This window comes from Nomascus leucogenys, chromosome 22a (assembly GCF_006542625.1).
Source record: "Nomascus leucogenys isolate Asia chromosome 22a, Asia_NLE_v1, whole genome shotgun sequence".
In the NCBI taxonomy this organism is placed as follows: Eukaryota; Metazoa; Chordata; class Mammalia; order Primates; family Hylobatidae; genus Nomascus; species Nomascus leucogenys.
This window is the reverse complement of record NC_044402.1, coordinates 14,857,668-14,872,993: the sequence shown is the minus strand read 5'-3', so window position 1 is coordinate 14,872,993 and position 15,326 is coordinate 14,857,668. Positions and strand designations below refer to the sequence as shown.

Sequence of the window (15,326 nt, the reverse complement as noted above, 5' to 3'; positions counted from 1 at the left end):
AAAGAGAGAGAGAATTTGTGCAGGAAAACTCCCGTTTTTTAAACCGTCAGATCTCGTAAGACTTATTCATTATCATGAGAACAGCATGGGAAAAACTTGCCCCCATGATTCAATTACCTCCCACCAGGTCCCTCCCACAACATGTGGGAATTCAAGATGAGATTTGGGTGGGGACACAGTCAAACCATATCCTTCCACCCCTGGCATGTCCTCACATTTCAAAGCCAATCATGCCTTCCCATCAGTCCCCCAAAGTCTTAACTCATTTCAGCATTAACTCAAAAGTCCATAGTCCAAAGTCTCATCTGAGACAAGGCAAGTACCTTCCACCTACGAGCCTCTAAAATCAAAAGCAAGTTAGTTACTTCTTAGATACAACAGGAGTACAGGCATTTGTGAAACACAGCCACTCCAAATGGGAGAAATTGGCCAAAACAAAGGGGCTACAGGCCCCACACAAGTCCAGAATCCAGCGGGGCAGTCAAATCTTAAAGCTCCAAAATGATCTCCTTTGACTCCATGTCTCACATCCAGGTCACGCTGATGCAAGAGGTAGGCTCCCATGGCCTTAGGCAGCTCCGCCCCTGTGGCTTTGCAGGGTACAGTCCCCCTCCCGGCTGCTTTCACAGGCTGGTGTTGTCTGTGGCTTTTCCAGGTGCACGGTGCAAGCTGTTGGTGGATCTACCATTTTGAGGTTTAAAGGACAGTGGCCCTCTTCTCACAGCTCCACTAGGCAGTGCCCCAGTAGGAACTCTGTGTAGGGGATCCGACTTCACATTTCCCTTCTGCATTGCCCTAGCAGAGGTTCTCCATAAGGGCCCCATTCCTGCAGCAAACTTCTGCCTGGGCGTCCAGGTGTTTCCACACATCCTTTGAAATCTAGGTGGAGGTTCCCATACCTCAATTCTTGACTTCTGTGCACCCACAGGTTCACTACCACATGGAAGCTGCCAAGGCTTGAGGCTTCCATCCTCTGAAGCAACAGCCTGAGCTGTACCTTGGCTCCTTTTAGTCATGGCTGTAGCAGCTGGGAAGCAGGGCACCAAGTCCCTAGACTGCACACAGCAGAGGGGCCCTGTGCCTGGCGGACAAAACCACTTTTTCCTCCTAAACCTCCAGGCCTATGATGGGAGGGGCTGCCACAAAGGTCTCTGGCATGCCCTGGAGCCATTTTCCCCTCTTGTTATAGTGATTAACATCCAGCTACTTCTTACTTATGCAAATTTCTGCAGCTCGCTTGAATTTCTCCTCAGAAAACAACATTTTCTTTTCTATTGCATTGTCAGGCTGCAAATTTATGCTCTGCTTCCCTCTTAAAACTGAAAACCTTTAATAGCACCCAAGTCATCTCTTAAATGCTTTGCTGCTTAGTAATTTCTTCTGCCGGATACCCTAAATCACCTCTCTCAAGTTCAAAGTTCCACAAATCTCTAGGGCAGGGGCAAAATGTCACCAGTCTCTTTGCTAAAACATTACAAGAGTTATCTTTGTTCCGCTTCCCAACAAGTTCCTCATCTCCATCTGAGACCACCTCAGGCTGGATTTTATTGTCCATATCATTACCAGCATTTTAGTGAAAGCCATTCAACAAGTCTCTAGGAAGGTCCAAACTTTCCCATATTTTCCTGTCTTCTTCTGAGCCCTCCAAACTGTTCCAACCTCTGCCTGTTACCCAGTTCCACAGTCGCTTCCACATTTTCAGCAGCACCCCACTCGTGGTACCAATTTACTGTATTAGTCCGTTCTCATACTGCTGATAAAGATATATCCAAGACTAGGCAATTTACAAAAGAAAGAGGTTTAATGGACTTACAGTTCCATGTGGATGGGGGAGGTCTCACAATCATGGTGGAAGGCAAGAAGGAGCAAGTCATGTCTTACATGGATAGCAGGAGACAGAGAGAGAGAACTTGTTGCAGGGAAACTCCCGTTTTTAAAACCATTAGGTCTTGTGAGACTTATTCACTATCACAAGAATAGCATGGGAAAAACCTGCTCCCATGATTCAGTTACCTCCCACCAGGTCCCTCCCACAACATGTGGGAATTCAAGATGAGATTTGGGTGGGGACACAGCCAAACCATACCATAAAGATACATATTTAACCTGGAAACCAAGGAGGCAGATTAGGGATGGAGCAGAAAGAACCTTGTTCCAAAAAATATGGTATTTTGATATGAGTGGGGGCTGACATGTGAAACCAAAAAGGAATGCAAGCTAATCAAAATAGAAATGGTTTCAAGGGAATATTTTTAAGGTAAGAAAGGGTCTAGATAGAGAAACTTCCTAAATAGGTGCTGGGTGGAATCAGAGGAGCAAAGAACCATTAGATCAAGTTTCAGAGGACTCAGCAAAGGAAAATTCCCACCTGAGCCCTGAGAGTTAAACCTGAAGCCAAGCATGATAGTATGTCCTCTAAGGCTAAGAGGAAGAATGAGCAGGCAGTCTAAGGATCAAAGACATATGCAACCCTTACAGCTTAATAGTAATGTTAAACTATTAATATAACCTTGAGTGAGGCTGTATTCAGTAAATAAGGACGCCTACTAATTACTCCTCTACTTCAGCTTGAACTCTCCTATTTCATTTTTGCACCCAGACCACTAAGTGCTCAAAGATGATGGTATTTGACTGGATCTCCATCATCCCCTTGAAGGGTGGCTGTTGACACGACTAGCAGAAAACTCTCCTCTTGTGAAGAGTGACCTGGCTGATTCAGTCACACAGCATTTCTGACTAATGCTTATTACTGTATTAAGACCTAGCGACTCTGGTCAAATTTGATTTGTATTTGTTTGTTTAGTTTTCAGTCCTAACATTTTGCCGTTCCCCAGGGCCAAAGTCTGTTTCTATCTATTGTCAAATGATCTGCCACACATACCTATAAACAGAGGATTTATTAAGTGATTCTTTTCATGAGCGTACACCAGAACCTAGCCTACCATCTAGCACATGGGCCCCTAACCCCCAGGCCATGGAAAAGTACTGGTCAGTGGCCTGTTAGGAACCAGGGCACACAGCAAGAGGTGAGCAGCAGACAAGCATTGCCACCTGAGCTCTGCCTTCTGTCAGATCAGTGGTGGCATTAGATTCTCCTAGGAGTGCCAACTCTATTGTGAAATGTGCATGCAAGGGATCTAGGTTGCACATTCCTTATGAGAATCTAACGATAAATGTAATGTGCTTGAATCATCCCAAAACCAGACCCCCACACCCTGGTCTTTGGGAAAACTGTCTCTCAGGAAACCAGTCCCTGGTGCCAAAAAAGTTGGGGATTGCTGATCTAGCACATAGAAGGCCCCCAACAAATATCAATGGAATGAGCAAATAAAAGTGATCATCAAATCTCTCTATGCAGGGGGAGTTTTACACATTTACAAACCAAGGACCCCTTTGGCAGTCTGTTGAAGCCTGTGGACCCCTTCTCAAAATAATATTTTAAAACAGATAGCATTATAGAGGAAATTAAGTATAGTGAAATACAGTTATGAAACTTTTTTTTTTTTAATTGTGACATCATCACAAACATGCTTCTGTGGCACCGGGTGGGCTTGCCAAGCCCCAGGCTTCTCTGTAGAGAGACTTGGCTGGGCCAGTTCAGTGGCAAAATTACTGACAACATCTATAGAGATTTTGTTCTTGGTTTCTCAGAGAAAACTCCTCCAAACTCCTGCCTGGGAAGCCACTGTGCTCAGTGAAGTGGTAGAAAGCCGCTGAGGGAGTTTGCACAGCTCTGTGTGTCCATTTTCACCATACCTGTCATTTTCTGTATGGTATCCTCATCCTTAGCTGTGCCCATCGTCCCTGAATGCACAGACCTTTTCAGTCTTCCCTTAGGGTGAGGAAGGCACAGCTGCCTATGTGAACAGGGGCAGAGATAGGATCTGGGGGTTACCTGTTTCTTACACAGACTTTCAATCAATCCTCGTGGGTCCTGCATCACCTGCATTCCTACTTCGAGGGATACCTGCTGCCTCCAGTTATTGAACCTTTTTAGGGGGTCAGAAGTACAGAGAGCCTGCTTTTAGGCTTCCCATGTTACTGTCATCCATCTTCTAAAATGTAGTTGCTATTTTCTCTTTTCCCTTTTGAGTGCATGTCTATCTTATCCCTTTCCTTTTATTCTTGTGGGATTTATTAAGGAGGCAACGGTAAACAGATTTAATCTGCTACAATTTGCTGAAGTCATCACTAAAATTTTTACAAAGGCATAAAAAGTTTTAAAAATCAAATTTAGAAGTAAACTCAAAATTCATCTATTTTATAACTACGATATTTGTATCAAAGATGATCAATTTACTGTAATAACTACAGCTTCATGAAGGCAGAGATTATTTTTACTTCATTTATTATTGTATTGTCCAGTACTCAGCATAGTAAAGGTGATCAGTAAATATTTATTTTATAAGTAAACTGAATGAATATAGATGTGATTAAAAAATTAGGATCTTTAATTTTTATAATTTCAGCACTTATCTCACTCACCTAGGATTGCTTTAGCAATACTCCAAAAACCAATCAGAAATAGATATACCTAATTTGGAATCCAAGAATGATGTATTTTATAACAACAAAGTCCTTCACTACAAAAATTTTACCATGATTCCATATTCTAGACCAACAATTTCCTAGATAGAAATGAAATGGACATTCAAATTTACTTGGTTATCTAACTAGTAGTGCAGAAATAAATGTAACTTCTATTACAACCATTACATAAAGAGTATTTAATCACAACTAATAGATGTACAATTTTAAGTGTCATTAAATGCATTTGTAATATTAAACAAATTCTAATTAATACTGAAAATTAAAGTCCTCCAAATGTAAAATCTGCACATTAGCCACCATATTTTAATCCATGTTGAGCAAAAACCAGCAATATTATTTAAAAATTGGGTCTAGTAGATCTCTGTCATTCTTGTGAAGCAAATTCAAAGGGCCTTCATAGCATGTCCCACTTTGTTATCACAATGTAAACTGTATGTACTTTGCTTTATGATTCTTTATTGGCCACTATCGAAGCCATAATTCTGAAGGGCCAAAAGAGTTATTTAATTTTTCAGTTATATTTTACATATTTTATGGGGAAAGTTAAATGCATAGTGTCTTTTTTCTTTTTTAAATAAATAGGAATTCTGATATACCCATCAAGGTTTACCACAATTTTAACAGGACGGCTCCATACTAATTTTAAACTAAAAATCTCTACATTTTCCATGGACAAACCTGCACAAAAGTTCAGAATTCATATGGCAGTTTTCTGCTAAATGTTTATTCTACAGCTAAGTTTTCATCCTTGTTTACATTCTGTTATTACTAACTTCAAATTAAAATATCATACTCACTTCATCAGCCACAAACTCCTTACTCAGACCAAAATCTGTAAGCACCACATGGCCATTAGAATCAAGTAGAATATTCTCAAGCTTAATGTCACGATATATAATCCCCAACTGCAAAAACAAAGAAATATAAATTTTAAAATAATTTACAAAAAAATGAATTAGGGCAGTCTTTCTTGTCTACCTTTTTATTTTTTTATTTTTTTTAAAGGCATTTCCCTCCTCAATATCCTGTAATGGCTCTTGGTGATTGGTCAGGGCAAATGGAAATTCTTTTATCTGCTGCATTCCCTGGACCTCTCCAACCATGTCTTTGTTTTCCTTGTGCACAGGGTCTACCTTGTTGGGTCAGCTTCTTTAGGGCCTCCCTGTTGACTCATGCTTCTTCATGTCTCTATTCTTCCTAGTTCACTCTCACTCTAGATGACCTTCAGGTGCCTTCGTAGCCAATTCTTGTCCATCACTTCCTGATGGCTTCAGAAGACTTTCCTGACTAACCAGATCCCCTGTCATTTCCTTGTTTTTCATCCTACAACACCTGTATTTACATTGTACTTACCTATACATGACTGATATTTTCTAGCTATTTCCTATTTGTCTTTATATATCTATACTCTAACTCTGTTTTTCACTTTTTATGTATTTATAGGTATTTGTGCAGCACACCATGTATAAAATAGGAAATTCATAAAGAATTGTTGATTAACAGGCTCTTAAACCTATGAAGATCATAGGTTAATTTTACTCAAACTTTAGTTGTTTTTTGTTGTTGTTGTTTTTGCTGTTTTTTTGAGATAGGGTCTCACTCTGTCACTCAGGCTGCAGTGCAGTGGCGTGGTCCTAGCTCACTGCAACTTCAAACTTCGGGCTAAAGCCATCCTCCCACCTCAGCCTCCAGAGTAGCTGGGATTACAGGTGTGAGCCACTGCACTAGGCTCAAACTTTAGTTCTAAATAAGCAAAGAAAACCAATTAAGTAACAGTTATAGATCCCTCTGTTTTACTTTGCATTTATAAAACTTATTTTTTTGTAAGTTCTATAGCAAAACACTTCAGCTATATAACAAATAAATCTATCCAACTCATATAAGAGGTGCTTGATCTGCATGAATTGTTTCATGTTTTCAGTTATGTCAGCCTGAATTAAACGTTTCTAAACTTAGAAATATTGTTTTCCTCAATGCTAAGAATATGAGAAAGTTCTTAATAATCTCTTAAAATGGAAATCAAAATTGCATACAGAAAAACACTAGGGGCCAGGCACAGTGGCTCATGCCTGTAACCCTAGTACTTTGGAAGGCTGAGGCAGGAGGGTCACTTGAATCCAGGAGTTCAAGACCAGCCTGGGCAACACAGTGAGATCCATCTCTACAAAAAATTTTAAAAATTAGCTGGGCCAGGAGTGGTGGCTCACGCCTGTAATCCCAACATTTTGGGAGGGCGAGGTGGGCAGATCACCTGAGGTCGAGAGTTCAAGACCAGCCTGACCAACATGGAGAAACCCCGACTCTAAAAATACAAAATTAGCCAGGCATGGTGGCACATGCCTGTAATCCCAGCTACTTGGGAGGCTGAGGCAGGAGAATCACTTGAATCCGGGAGGTGGAGGTTATGGTGAGCTGAGATTGTGCCACTGCACTCCAGCCTGGGCAACAGGAGCAAAACTCCATCTCAAAAAAAAAAAAAAAAATTAGCTGGGTGTGGCGGCACACATGTAGTCCTAGAGCTACTTGGGAAGCTGAGGCAGGAGGATCACTTGAGCTCAGGGTGTTTGAGGCCACAGCGACCTATGATAGCATTCCAGCCTGGGCAACAGAGCGAGACCTTATGTCTATTCTTAGACCCTATGTCTCTATTTTTTTTTTTTTTTAAAGAACAGAACAAAAAAGGGACAAGTGTGGGTGGCCCATGCCTGTAATTCCAGCAGTTTGGGAAGCCAAGATGGGAGGATCACTTGAGCTCAGGAGTTTGAAACTAGCCTGGGCAACATGGCAAAACCCTGTCTCTACAAAAAATACAAAAATTAGCCAGGTGTGGTGGCGCACGCCTGTTGTCCCAGCTACTCAAGAGGCTGAGGTAGGAGGATCACCTCAGCCAAGCAGGTTGAGGCTGCGGTGAGTTGTAATCGTGCCACTGCACTCCAGCCTGGGCAACGGAGTGAGACCCTGTAACAACACAACACAACACAACACAACACAACACAACACAAGTACTAGGCAATTTTCCTTTAAGAGCCCCAGTGTTCTACAAGACAGACAGGAAGGAAAATGTCTAAAGCTTATATTGAACAGACATTGACTTGGAGCATTATATGCATCTAACAACCAGGAGATGCTTTTTCCTAAAAAACAACCTCTTTGGAAAAGATTTTAGAAACAAATAATTTACTATCTGCGTCACCTCATCACTTGCAAGTAAACATCCATTTTTGCCTCTTCCTGTGAAACCCAATGTTAGTAGCTTTATCAAGATTAACATTGCTGGCTTTGCGTTATATTTATCTGTATCTTTTTAGGGTAGTAAGATTAAGAGAAGGTTAACCGAGATTTCGTTTGCTATTATTACTCTCATTCCATATCAATTACAGTTATATCCAATATTCATAGTTTTATTTACTTCTGTGTTTGATAACGAGCAAGTTTCACATAAATTAAAAACTGGATTTTCGGACAAGCACAGTGGCCCATGCCTGTAATTTGGGAGGCTGAGGCGGGCAGATTGCTTGAGTCTAGTTCAACACCAACCTAGGCAATATGGCAAAACCTCATCTCTATAAAAAATACAAAAATTAGCCGGGTGTGGTGGCACGTGCCTGTGGTCCCAGCTACTCGGGAGGTTGACATGAGATGATCACCTGAGCCTGGGAAGGTGGAGGCTGCAGTGAGCCGAGATTGCACCACTACACTGGACTTCCTAGCTTACTCACTAGAGCTATTCATTTCATTTCTTACTCATATTTATGATGATTTCTACCATCATTTTTATATTATAAACTAATTGCCCTAAATCATAAATTTCAAAGGTCTTTCTTTGCAGCATATTCCTGGGTCCAATAGTTTCTGGTAAGAAAATGTCTTAACTATCCTATATCCCACAAAAATCATCTTGAAGCTTGTTACCGTATCAGTAATTCTATCAAAACAAATCCAAGTGTCTGTTCTGCTACCTCAGTTTGAGTGCCTACTTGACTGCACCTCGCTCCCCTTCTTCTCCATTGTGCTGCAGCCCTGCCCCTCAACCCCCCATTGCCAAAGGTTTCTTTCCCTCCTTGTTCTCATACATTTTTCATTCAGTCTCCCTAAGATTCCTACCCTTGAGCCATCTCCCTTCACCTGGCAGGTCTTATTTCTGCTCTGGGCTAGATCTGCCCTTTTCCTGATCTCTTTTTTTCTTACATCTTACCATAATTTATTCTCACAGCCTCACCCATCTGTTACCTCCACCCTGCTGCTTGCCCCTTTAGAAATGTCATCCTTCATCCTTCCTTTTCCCTTCAATTCTCTCCTTTCTTTTCTATGCTCCACAATCAGCATTTCAATCTCTATCTTAAACTAGTGTAGGACCTGAATACAACATGACAAGGAAGGGTGGCTTCATGATGTACCTGAATTATCCTAATTTAAAAATTACTTGAGTACTTTCCGTCTCTGAGGAAAAACACAAGCCCAGTCTACATAATGACTGCTTCTACAATGTTTCCTCATTAAGTAAAACAAAAAACTGAGTCAAAATTTCTTGGCTCAAGATTAATGGTTATCTGCACTAACATTTCTTAAAGTTTAAACTGATTGTTACAGTTTGCATAGGGTCACAGACATGAATTCCATTTAAAGTTTTTTAGTAAGAGTTCATCCTACCTGGGGACAATGGAGGAGAGAGGGGGTGGAAGCAAGAGACGGTGTCAGGGACAAAACAAATGGAAAAGAGAGCCAGAGTGCAAGAATGGGAAATAACTCTTATTCTCCAACCTCATCAGGACACACCCTGAAGATGTACAGGCAGAGTCTGCAGTGCAGTAAATTACAATGAAGGAAATACGTATTATGACTGATGGTTTCATTTTATTGGTTATTTTAATAATTAAAAGCTTTTATTATAATGATACTTTGTAACAAATAAGCATTAGGATTTTTCATGATAAAAGCCAAAATCTGCTTAGGTTCTTTTTAATCTCTATCATAGCAAGTACAATTGGAAAGTAGATTTTTTCAAACGGAATTATGAAATTGAGAAAATTGGTAACGTTCTGTAAGTCTGCTTTCATAATGTCCACTAAGACAATAACATGTAAAAACATTAGCTCTTCTAGCTCCATTATTACCTTAGTTAACAGACTTCAGAAAAGAAACTTGAAAAATGATGTGTCTTACCTTGTGGAGATGTTCGAGGGCAAGCACAATCTCTCCAACATAAATCTGCACCTCGTGCTCTGTGAAACGCTCTCTTTGCGAAAGATGAGTAAAAAGTTCACCACCATTTATATAATCTAAAAATGAAATACATTTTTCTTTCTTAAACATGTATTCATAAATGAAAAGCAGTGTTTCCTTTTAATCACTTTGGATTCACCATAAGGCACTGATTTTAATATTTTGCTATATACAATTTAGCATACAGTTTCATGTAGATAGATTTCTAGATTCAGATAGCAATAGTTTCACAAAATAATGATTACCTTAAATATAATCAAATGAGTTTGCAAAGAGTATTGCCGTTAAAACTATTACTAAAATCTGCATATATTTAAACATGTTTTCTCAAATACAGCATATCAGAAACCTCTGCCATCACCATATAATGCACACTTAACCTACTCTGGAGTACCAAAACATCAGCCACCTCAATAACCAAAACCAAAACAAAACACAAAGTCTCATCCTTTCATTTGTAATAATTGCCAGTCACCTGTAAACAGATTCCCTGTTTTCCAGAATTGTCTACATGCACTTCCAAAAATTTATATTAGGTAATAGATACCCTTTTATTTAGCCCAATAGTATAAGTATTACAACTTGGTCAAATCAAAGATTCTAAAAGTAGAAGATTCCCATTTCCCTTTCAATTTTCTCTATTTATCCCAAGGGGGATAATGAAATAGGTGACCAAAAGGCTACATTAAGACATAAATAGGGGAGCTGATTAATTTTTTAAAAAACCAAAATAGTTATGTTGATACATGGCTCTAATAAGATATTTCTTCATAAACACAGAACTTATTTATCATTCATTATATTAGGTAACAACTATACAAATTAATATTAGAAACTGCTCAAAATCCTATAGAATAAACTTTTTACCAAATAAATGTTGCAAAAAAGCTTTAAATTATAGTTTCATCAGAAACCACTGAGCCAGGCGCAGTGGCTCACGCCTGTAATCCCAGCACTTTGGGAGGCCGAGGCAGGTGGATCACAAGGTCAGGAGATCGAGACCATCCTGGCTAACACGGTGAAACCCTATCTCTACTAAAAATACAAAAATTAATCGGGCGTGGTGGCGGTTGCCTGTAGTCCCAGCTACTCGGGAGGCTGAGGCAAGAGAATGGCAGGAACTGGGAGGCGGAGGTTGCAGCGAGCCGAGATCGCGCCACTGCACTCCAGCCTGGGCGACAGAGTGAGACTCCGTCTCAAAAAAAAAAAATAGTGCTTTATTTTCCATTTACTGGGAGATTGCGAAAAAGTAACTATAAATCTAAGGAGACATACCTAAAGTATCAAGTGACCCACTTCCTACTTTTGGGATGGATTGACTTGACAGCCCAAGATAAAGACCTGACATCATAAAATAAGTTATTTAATTTTGAGGGGGCAGTTATGGGTTGTATACTTTGTAAGTTGAACAGCAGACTCTATGAACTTGGGAATGCATGGGTGATGTAGTGGTGAGCATAGCTGCCTTGAATCCACGAAGATGGGGGATGTCTTTCCATTTATTTAGGTCTTCTTTCATTCTTTCAACAATGTTTTGTAGTTTTCAGAGTATATGTTTTTGTACTTCTTTTGTTAAATTTATTCCCAAATATTTTATTCCTGTTGATCCTAAAGTAAATGGTTTTAACTTCATTTTCAGATTGTTTATTCCAAATGTATAGAAATATAATTGATTTTTGTATGTTGATCTTACATACTGCAATTCTGCTGAACTTATATATTAGTTCGAGTAGATTCTGAGTAGATTCCTTAGGATTTTCTATTTATAAGATGTCATCTTTAGATAAGAGTTTTTCTTCTTCCTTTCCAATCTGAAGGCCTTTTGTTCCTTTTCTTGCCTACAATGTTGAATAAAGTGGGAAAGTGGATTTTCTGTCCACGTTCCTGATATTAGGGGGAAAGCATTCAGACTTTAACCATTAAGCATTATGTTGGCTCTTGGTTTTTCCATAGATACTTTTGTCAGGTTAAGAAGTTCACATCCATTCCTACTTTGTTGAGCGTTATCATGAAGGAGTTGAATTTTGGCAAATACTGTTTTTCTACATCTATTGAGAGGATCATATGCTTTGTGTTCTTTATTCGGTTGATATGATATATTAAATTGATTGACTTTTGGTTGGTAAACCAATCTTGCACTACTGGGATAGATTCCACTTGGCCATGGAATATAATTATTTTTATTTGTTACTGGATTTGGTTTGATCGAATGTTGTTGAGAATTTTGCATTTATATTCATAAGAGACAACGATCTGGGCCTGCCATGGTGTCTCATGCCTGTAATTCCAGCACTTTGGGAGGCTGAGGCAGGCAGATCACTTGAGGTCAGGAGTTTGAGACTAGCCTGGCCAACATGGTGAAACCCCGTGTCTACTAAAAATACAAAATTAGCCAGGTGTAGTGGTGCACACTTGTAATCCCAGCTACTCGGGAGGCTGAGGCAGGAGAATTGCTTGAACCGGGAGGCAGAGGTTGCAGTTGGCTGAGATCACTCCACTGTACTCCAGCCTTCAGCCTGGGCCACAGAGAGAGACTCAGATTCAAAAAAGAGAGAGAGAGAGAGAGAGAGAGAGAGAGAGATAATGGTCTGTAGTTGATACCCCATACTTTCAATATAAACTTGTAGGAAGGCCGGGCGTGGTGGCTCACACCTGTAATCCCAGCACTTTGCGAGGCTAAGGCAGGCAGGTCACAAGGTCAGGAGATCGAGATCATCCTGGCTAACATGGTGAAACCCTGTCTCTACCAAAAATACAAAACAAAATTAGCCAGGCATGGTGGCAGGCGCCTGTAGTCCCAGCTACTCGGGAGGCTGAGGCAGGAGAATGGTGTGAACCTGGGAGGCGGAGCTTGCAGTGAGCCGAGATTGTGCCACTGCACTCCAGCCTGGGCGACAGAGTGAGACTCCATCTCAACAACAAAAAAACAAAAAACCTGTAGGAAAACCATGTCCTAAAAATTTTGAGGGCCAATCTAAAACTTTAATTTGGGAAGATTGTGTTAACTCACATGCAGTAGTATTAAAAAATGAGTCATATGGTTTAATAATAGACTGGGCACCAAAGGGCTATTTAAAAAACAATTGCTCCTCTGGCAGAAGGGAATGTCTGGAGGCTACTTATTTTATTTCTTACTGGGATGATGAGGATCATCATCCTATTTTGCATAGAAGGTTCCGCTCTTTCTTTCCCTTAACATAGGAAGATAAGGGCATTACCCCCAGAGGCCTTGTATGATATTCCCCATTCTGAGCCCAGAACACTCAGACCTTTGGAAATTGGCTATTGCCATGTCCACACTGCGAGTATGGGAAGGGGAAACTTTTCTGTCTGTTGTCCCCACTACCGCCCCTCAAATCCATGATTCTGAACACCAAGATAAATCCCCTTTGAACCCTTTTCCTCTTTTTGATGCCGATCCCCCTTTATGGGACTTCAATTGGCATTATGATAATTCTTCTCAACCCAGGTATGCCCCTCTACCTCTTTGGCATCCCCGGGCACTTTGGATTGCTTCTTTACGACGGGGAACATCGGGCATTGCCACTGCCACTCCTCTCCCTCAGTATCAACGTACATTCAAACATTATGCTTTGTTTACCTCCAACCTGACTCTTCCTATACAGAGTTGTGTTAAGCCTCCTTACATGTTTTTAGTGGGAAATATCAAAATTTGGACAATCAAACTATCCAATGCATTACCTGTCATTTATACGCTTGTGTTAACTCCCGTTTTGACTCCAGGAAAAGTATAATGTTGGTTCGAGTAGAAGAAGGAATCTGGTTATCGGTAACTTTACCCAGACCTTGGGAATCTTCCCCCTCAGTACATTGAATTAATGAAGTGTTACAATGAATTCTCAAAAGATATAAGAGATTTGTTTTCACTTTAATCACTGTGATCATGGGCCTAATTACAGTCATTGCACAGGCCACCACTGCCGGAATGGCATTACATCAATCTATTCAAATGGCTCATTTTGTTAATGATTGGCAAGTCAATTCTACCCAAATGTGGAATTCTCAACAAGGCACTGATCAAAAATTAGCTAATCAAATTAATGATTTAAGACAGTCTATTATTTGGCTTGGGGATCGGCTAATGAGTCTTGAATATCACATGCAAATGCAGTGTGATTGGAATACTTCTAATTTCTGTATCACACCATATTCCTACAACAAGACTGATCATTCATGGGAAATGGTCAAAGGACACCTTCTGGGTAGGGAAGATAATTTATCTTTGGACATAACTAAATTAAAGAAACAAATTTTTGAAGCCTCTCAAGCTCATTTATCCATTGTGCCTGGAGCTGAGGCGTTAGATCAGGTGGCACAAAGTCTTTCTGGACTAAACCCCATGACTTGGATTAAGTCTATTGGGAGCTCCATTGTAGTAAATTTTGGAATTATGTTTCTTTGTTTAATCGGCTTGTTTTTAGTGTGCCGGCCCAGTCAAAGAATCCTGCGTCAAAACCGAGAAAACAAACAAGACTTCAGCACCATGGCACATTTATATAAAAAGAAAGGGAGAGATGTTGCGAGAAGTCAGGGACCCCGAATGGAAGGACCAGCTGGAGCCACGGCAGAGGAACATAAATTGTGAAGATTTCATTTTAATATGGACATGTATCAGTTCCCAAATAATACTTTTATAATTTCTTATGCCTGTCTTTACTTCAATCTCTGAACATAAATTGTGAAGATTTCATGGACATGTATCAGTTCCCAAATAATACTCTTATAATTTCTTATGCCTGTCTTACTTTAATCTCTTAATCCTGTTATCTTTGTAAGGTGAGGATGTACCTCACCTCAGGACCACTATGATATTTGTGTTAACTGTACAAATTGATTGTAAAACATGTGTGTTTGAACAATATGAAATCAGTGCACCTTGAAAAAGAACCGAATAACAGTGATTTTCAAGGAACAAGGGAAGACAACCATAAGGTCTGACTGCCTGCAGGGTCGGGCAAAATAGAGCCGTATTTTTCTTCTTGCAGAGAGCCTATAAATGGACATGCAAGTAGGGAAGATATCACTAAATTATTTTCCTAGCAAGGAATATTAGTAATTAATACCCCGGGAAAGGAATGCATTCCTGGGGCGAGGTCTATAAATGGCTGCTCTGGGAGTGTCTGTCTTATGTAGTTGAGATAAGGACTGAAATACGCCCTGGTCTCCTGCAGTACCCTCAGGCATACTAGGATTGGGAAACTCCACCCTGGTAAATCTGTGGTCTCACCGGTTCTCTGCTCTCAAACCCTGTTTTCTTTTGTTTAAGATGTTTATCAAGACAATAAGTGCACAGCTGAACATAGACCCTTATCAGTAGTTCTGATTTTGCCCTTATCCTGTTTCCTCAAAAGCATGTGATCTTTGTTCTCCTTTTTGCCCTTTGAAGCATGTGATCTTTGTGACCTACTCCCTCTTCTTGCACCCCCTCCCCTTTTGAAATCCTTAATAAAACTTGCTGGCTTTGCCAGGCGCGGTGGCTCACGCTTGTAATCCCAGCACTTTGGGAGGCCGAGGCGGGCAGATCACGAGGT

The 15,326-nt window shown here is 40.3% G+C and overlaps 1 protein-coding gene across 4 annotated transcripts in view; it reads right to left on the bottom strand.

Annotated features, from left to right (window-relative positions):
- RPS6KA5 (ribosomal protein S6 kinase A5) overlaps positions 1–15,326 on the bottom strand; it is a 187,419-nt gene that overhangs the window by 66,965 nt on the left and 105,128 nt on the right. For 2 of the 4 annotated variants that reach the window (XM_030804007.1, XM_030804009.1), the window contains 2 exons: positions 9,715–9,830; positions 5,349–5,456 (listed from right to left, as the gene is read on the bottom strand). The exons of 1 other annotated variant lie outside the window; for it this stretch is intronic. In XM_030804007.1, coding sequence (XP_030659867.1) covers positions 5,349–5,456; positions 9,715–9,830 — 224 coding nt within the window. The remainder of the gene's footprint in view (positions 1–5,348; positions 5,457–9,714; positions 9,831–15,326) is intronic. One more of the 4 variants, XM_030804008.1, reaches the window with a different exon arrangement.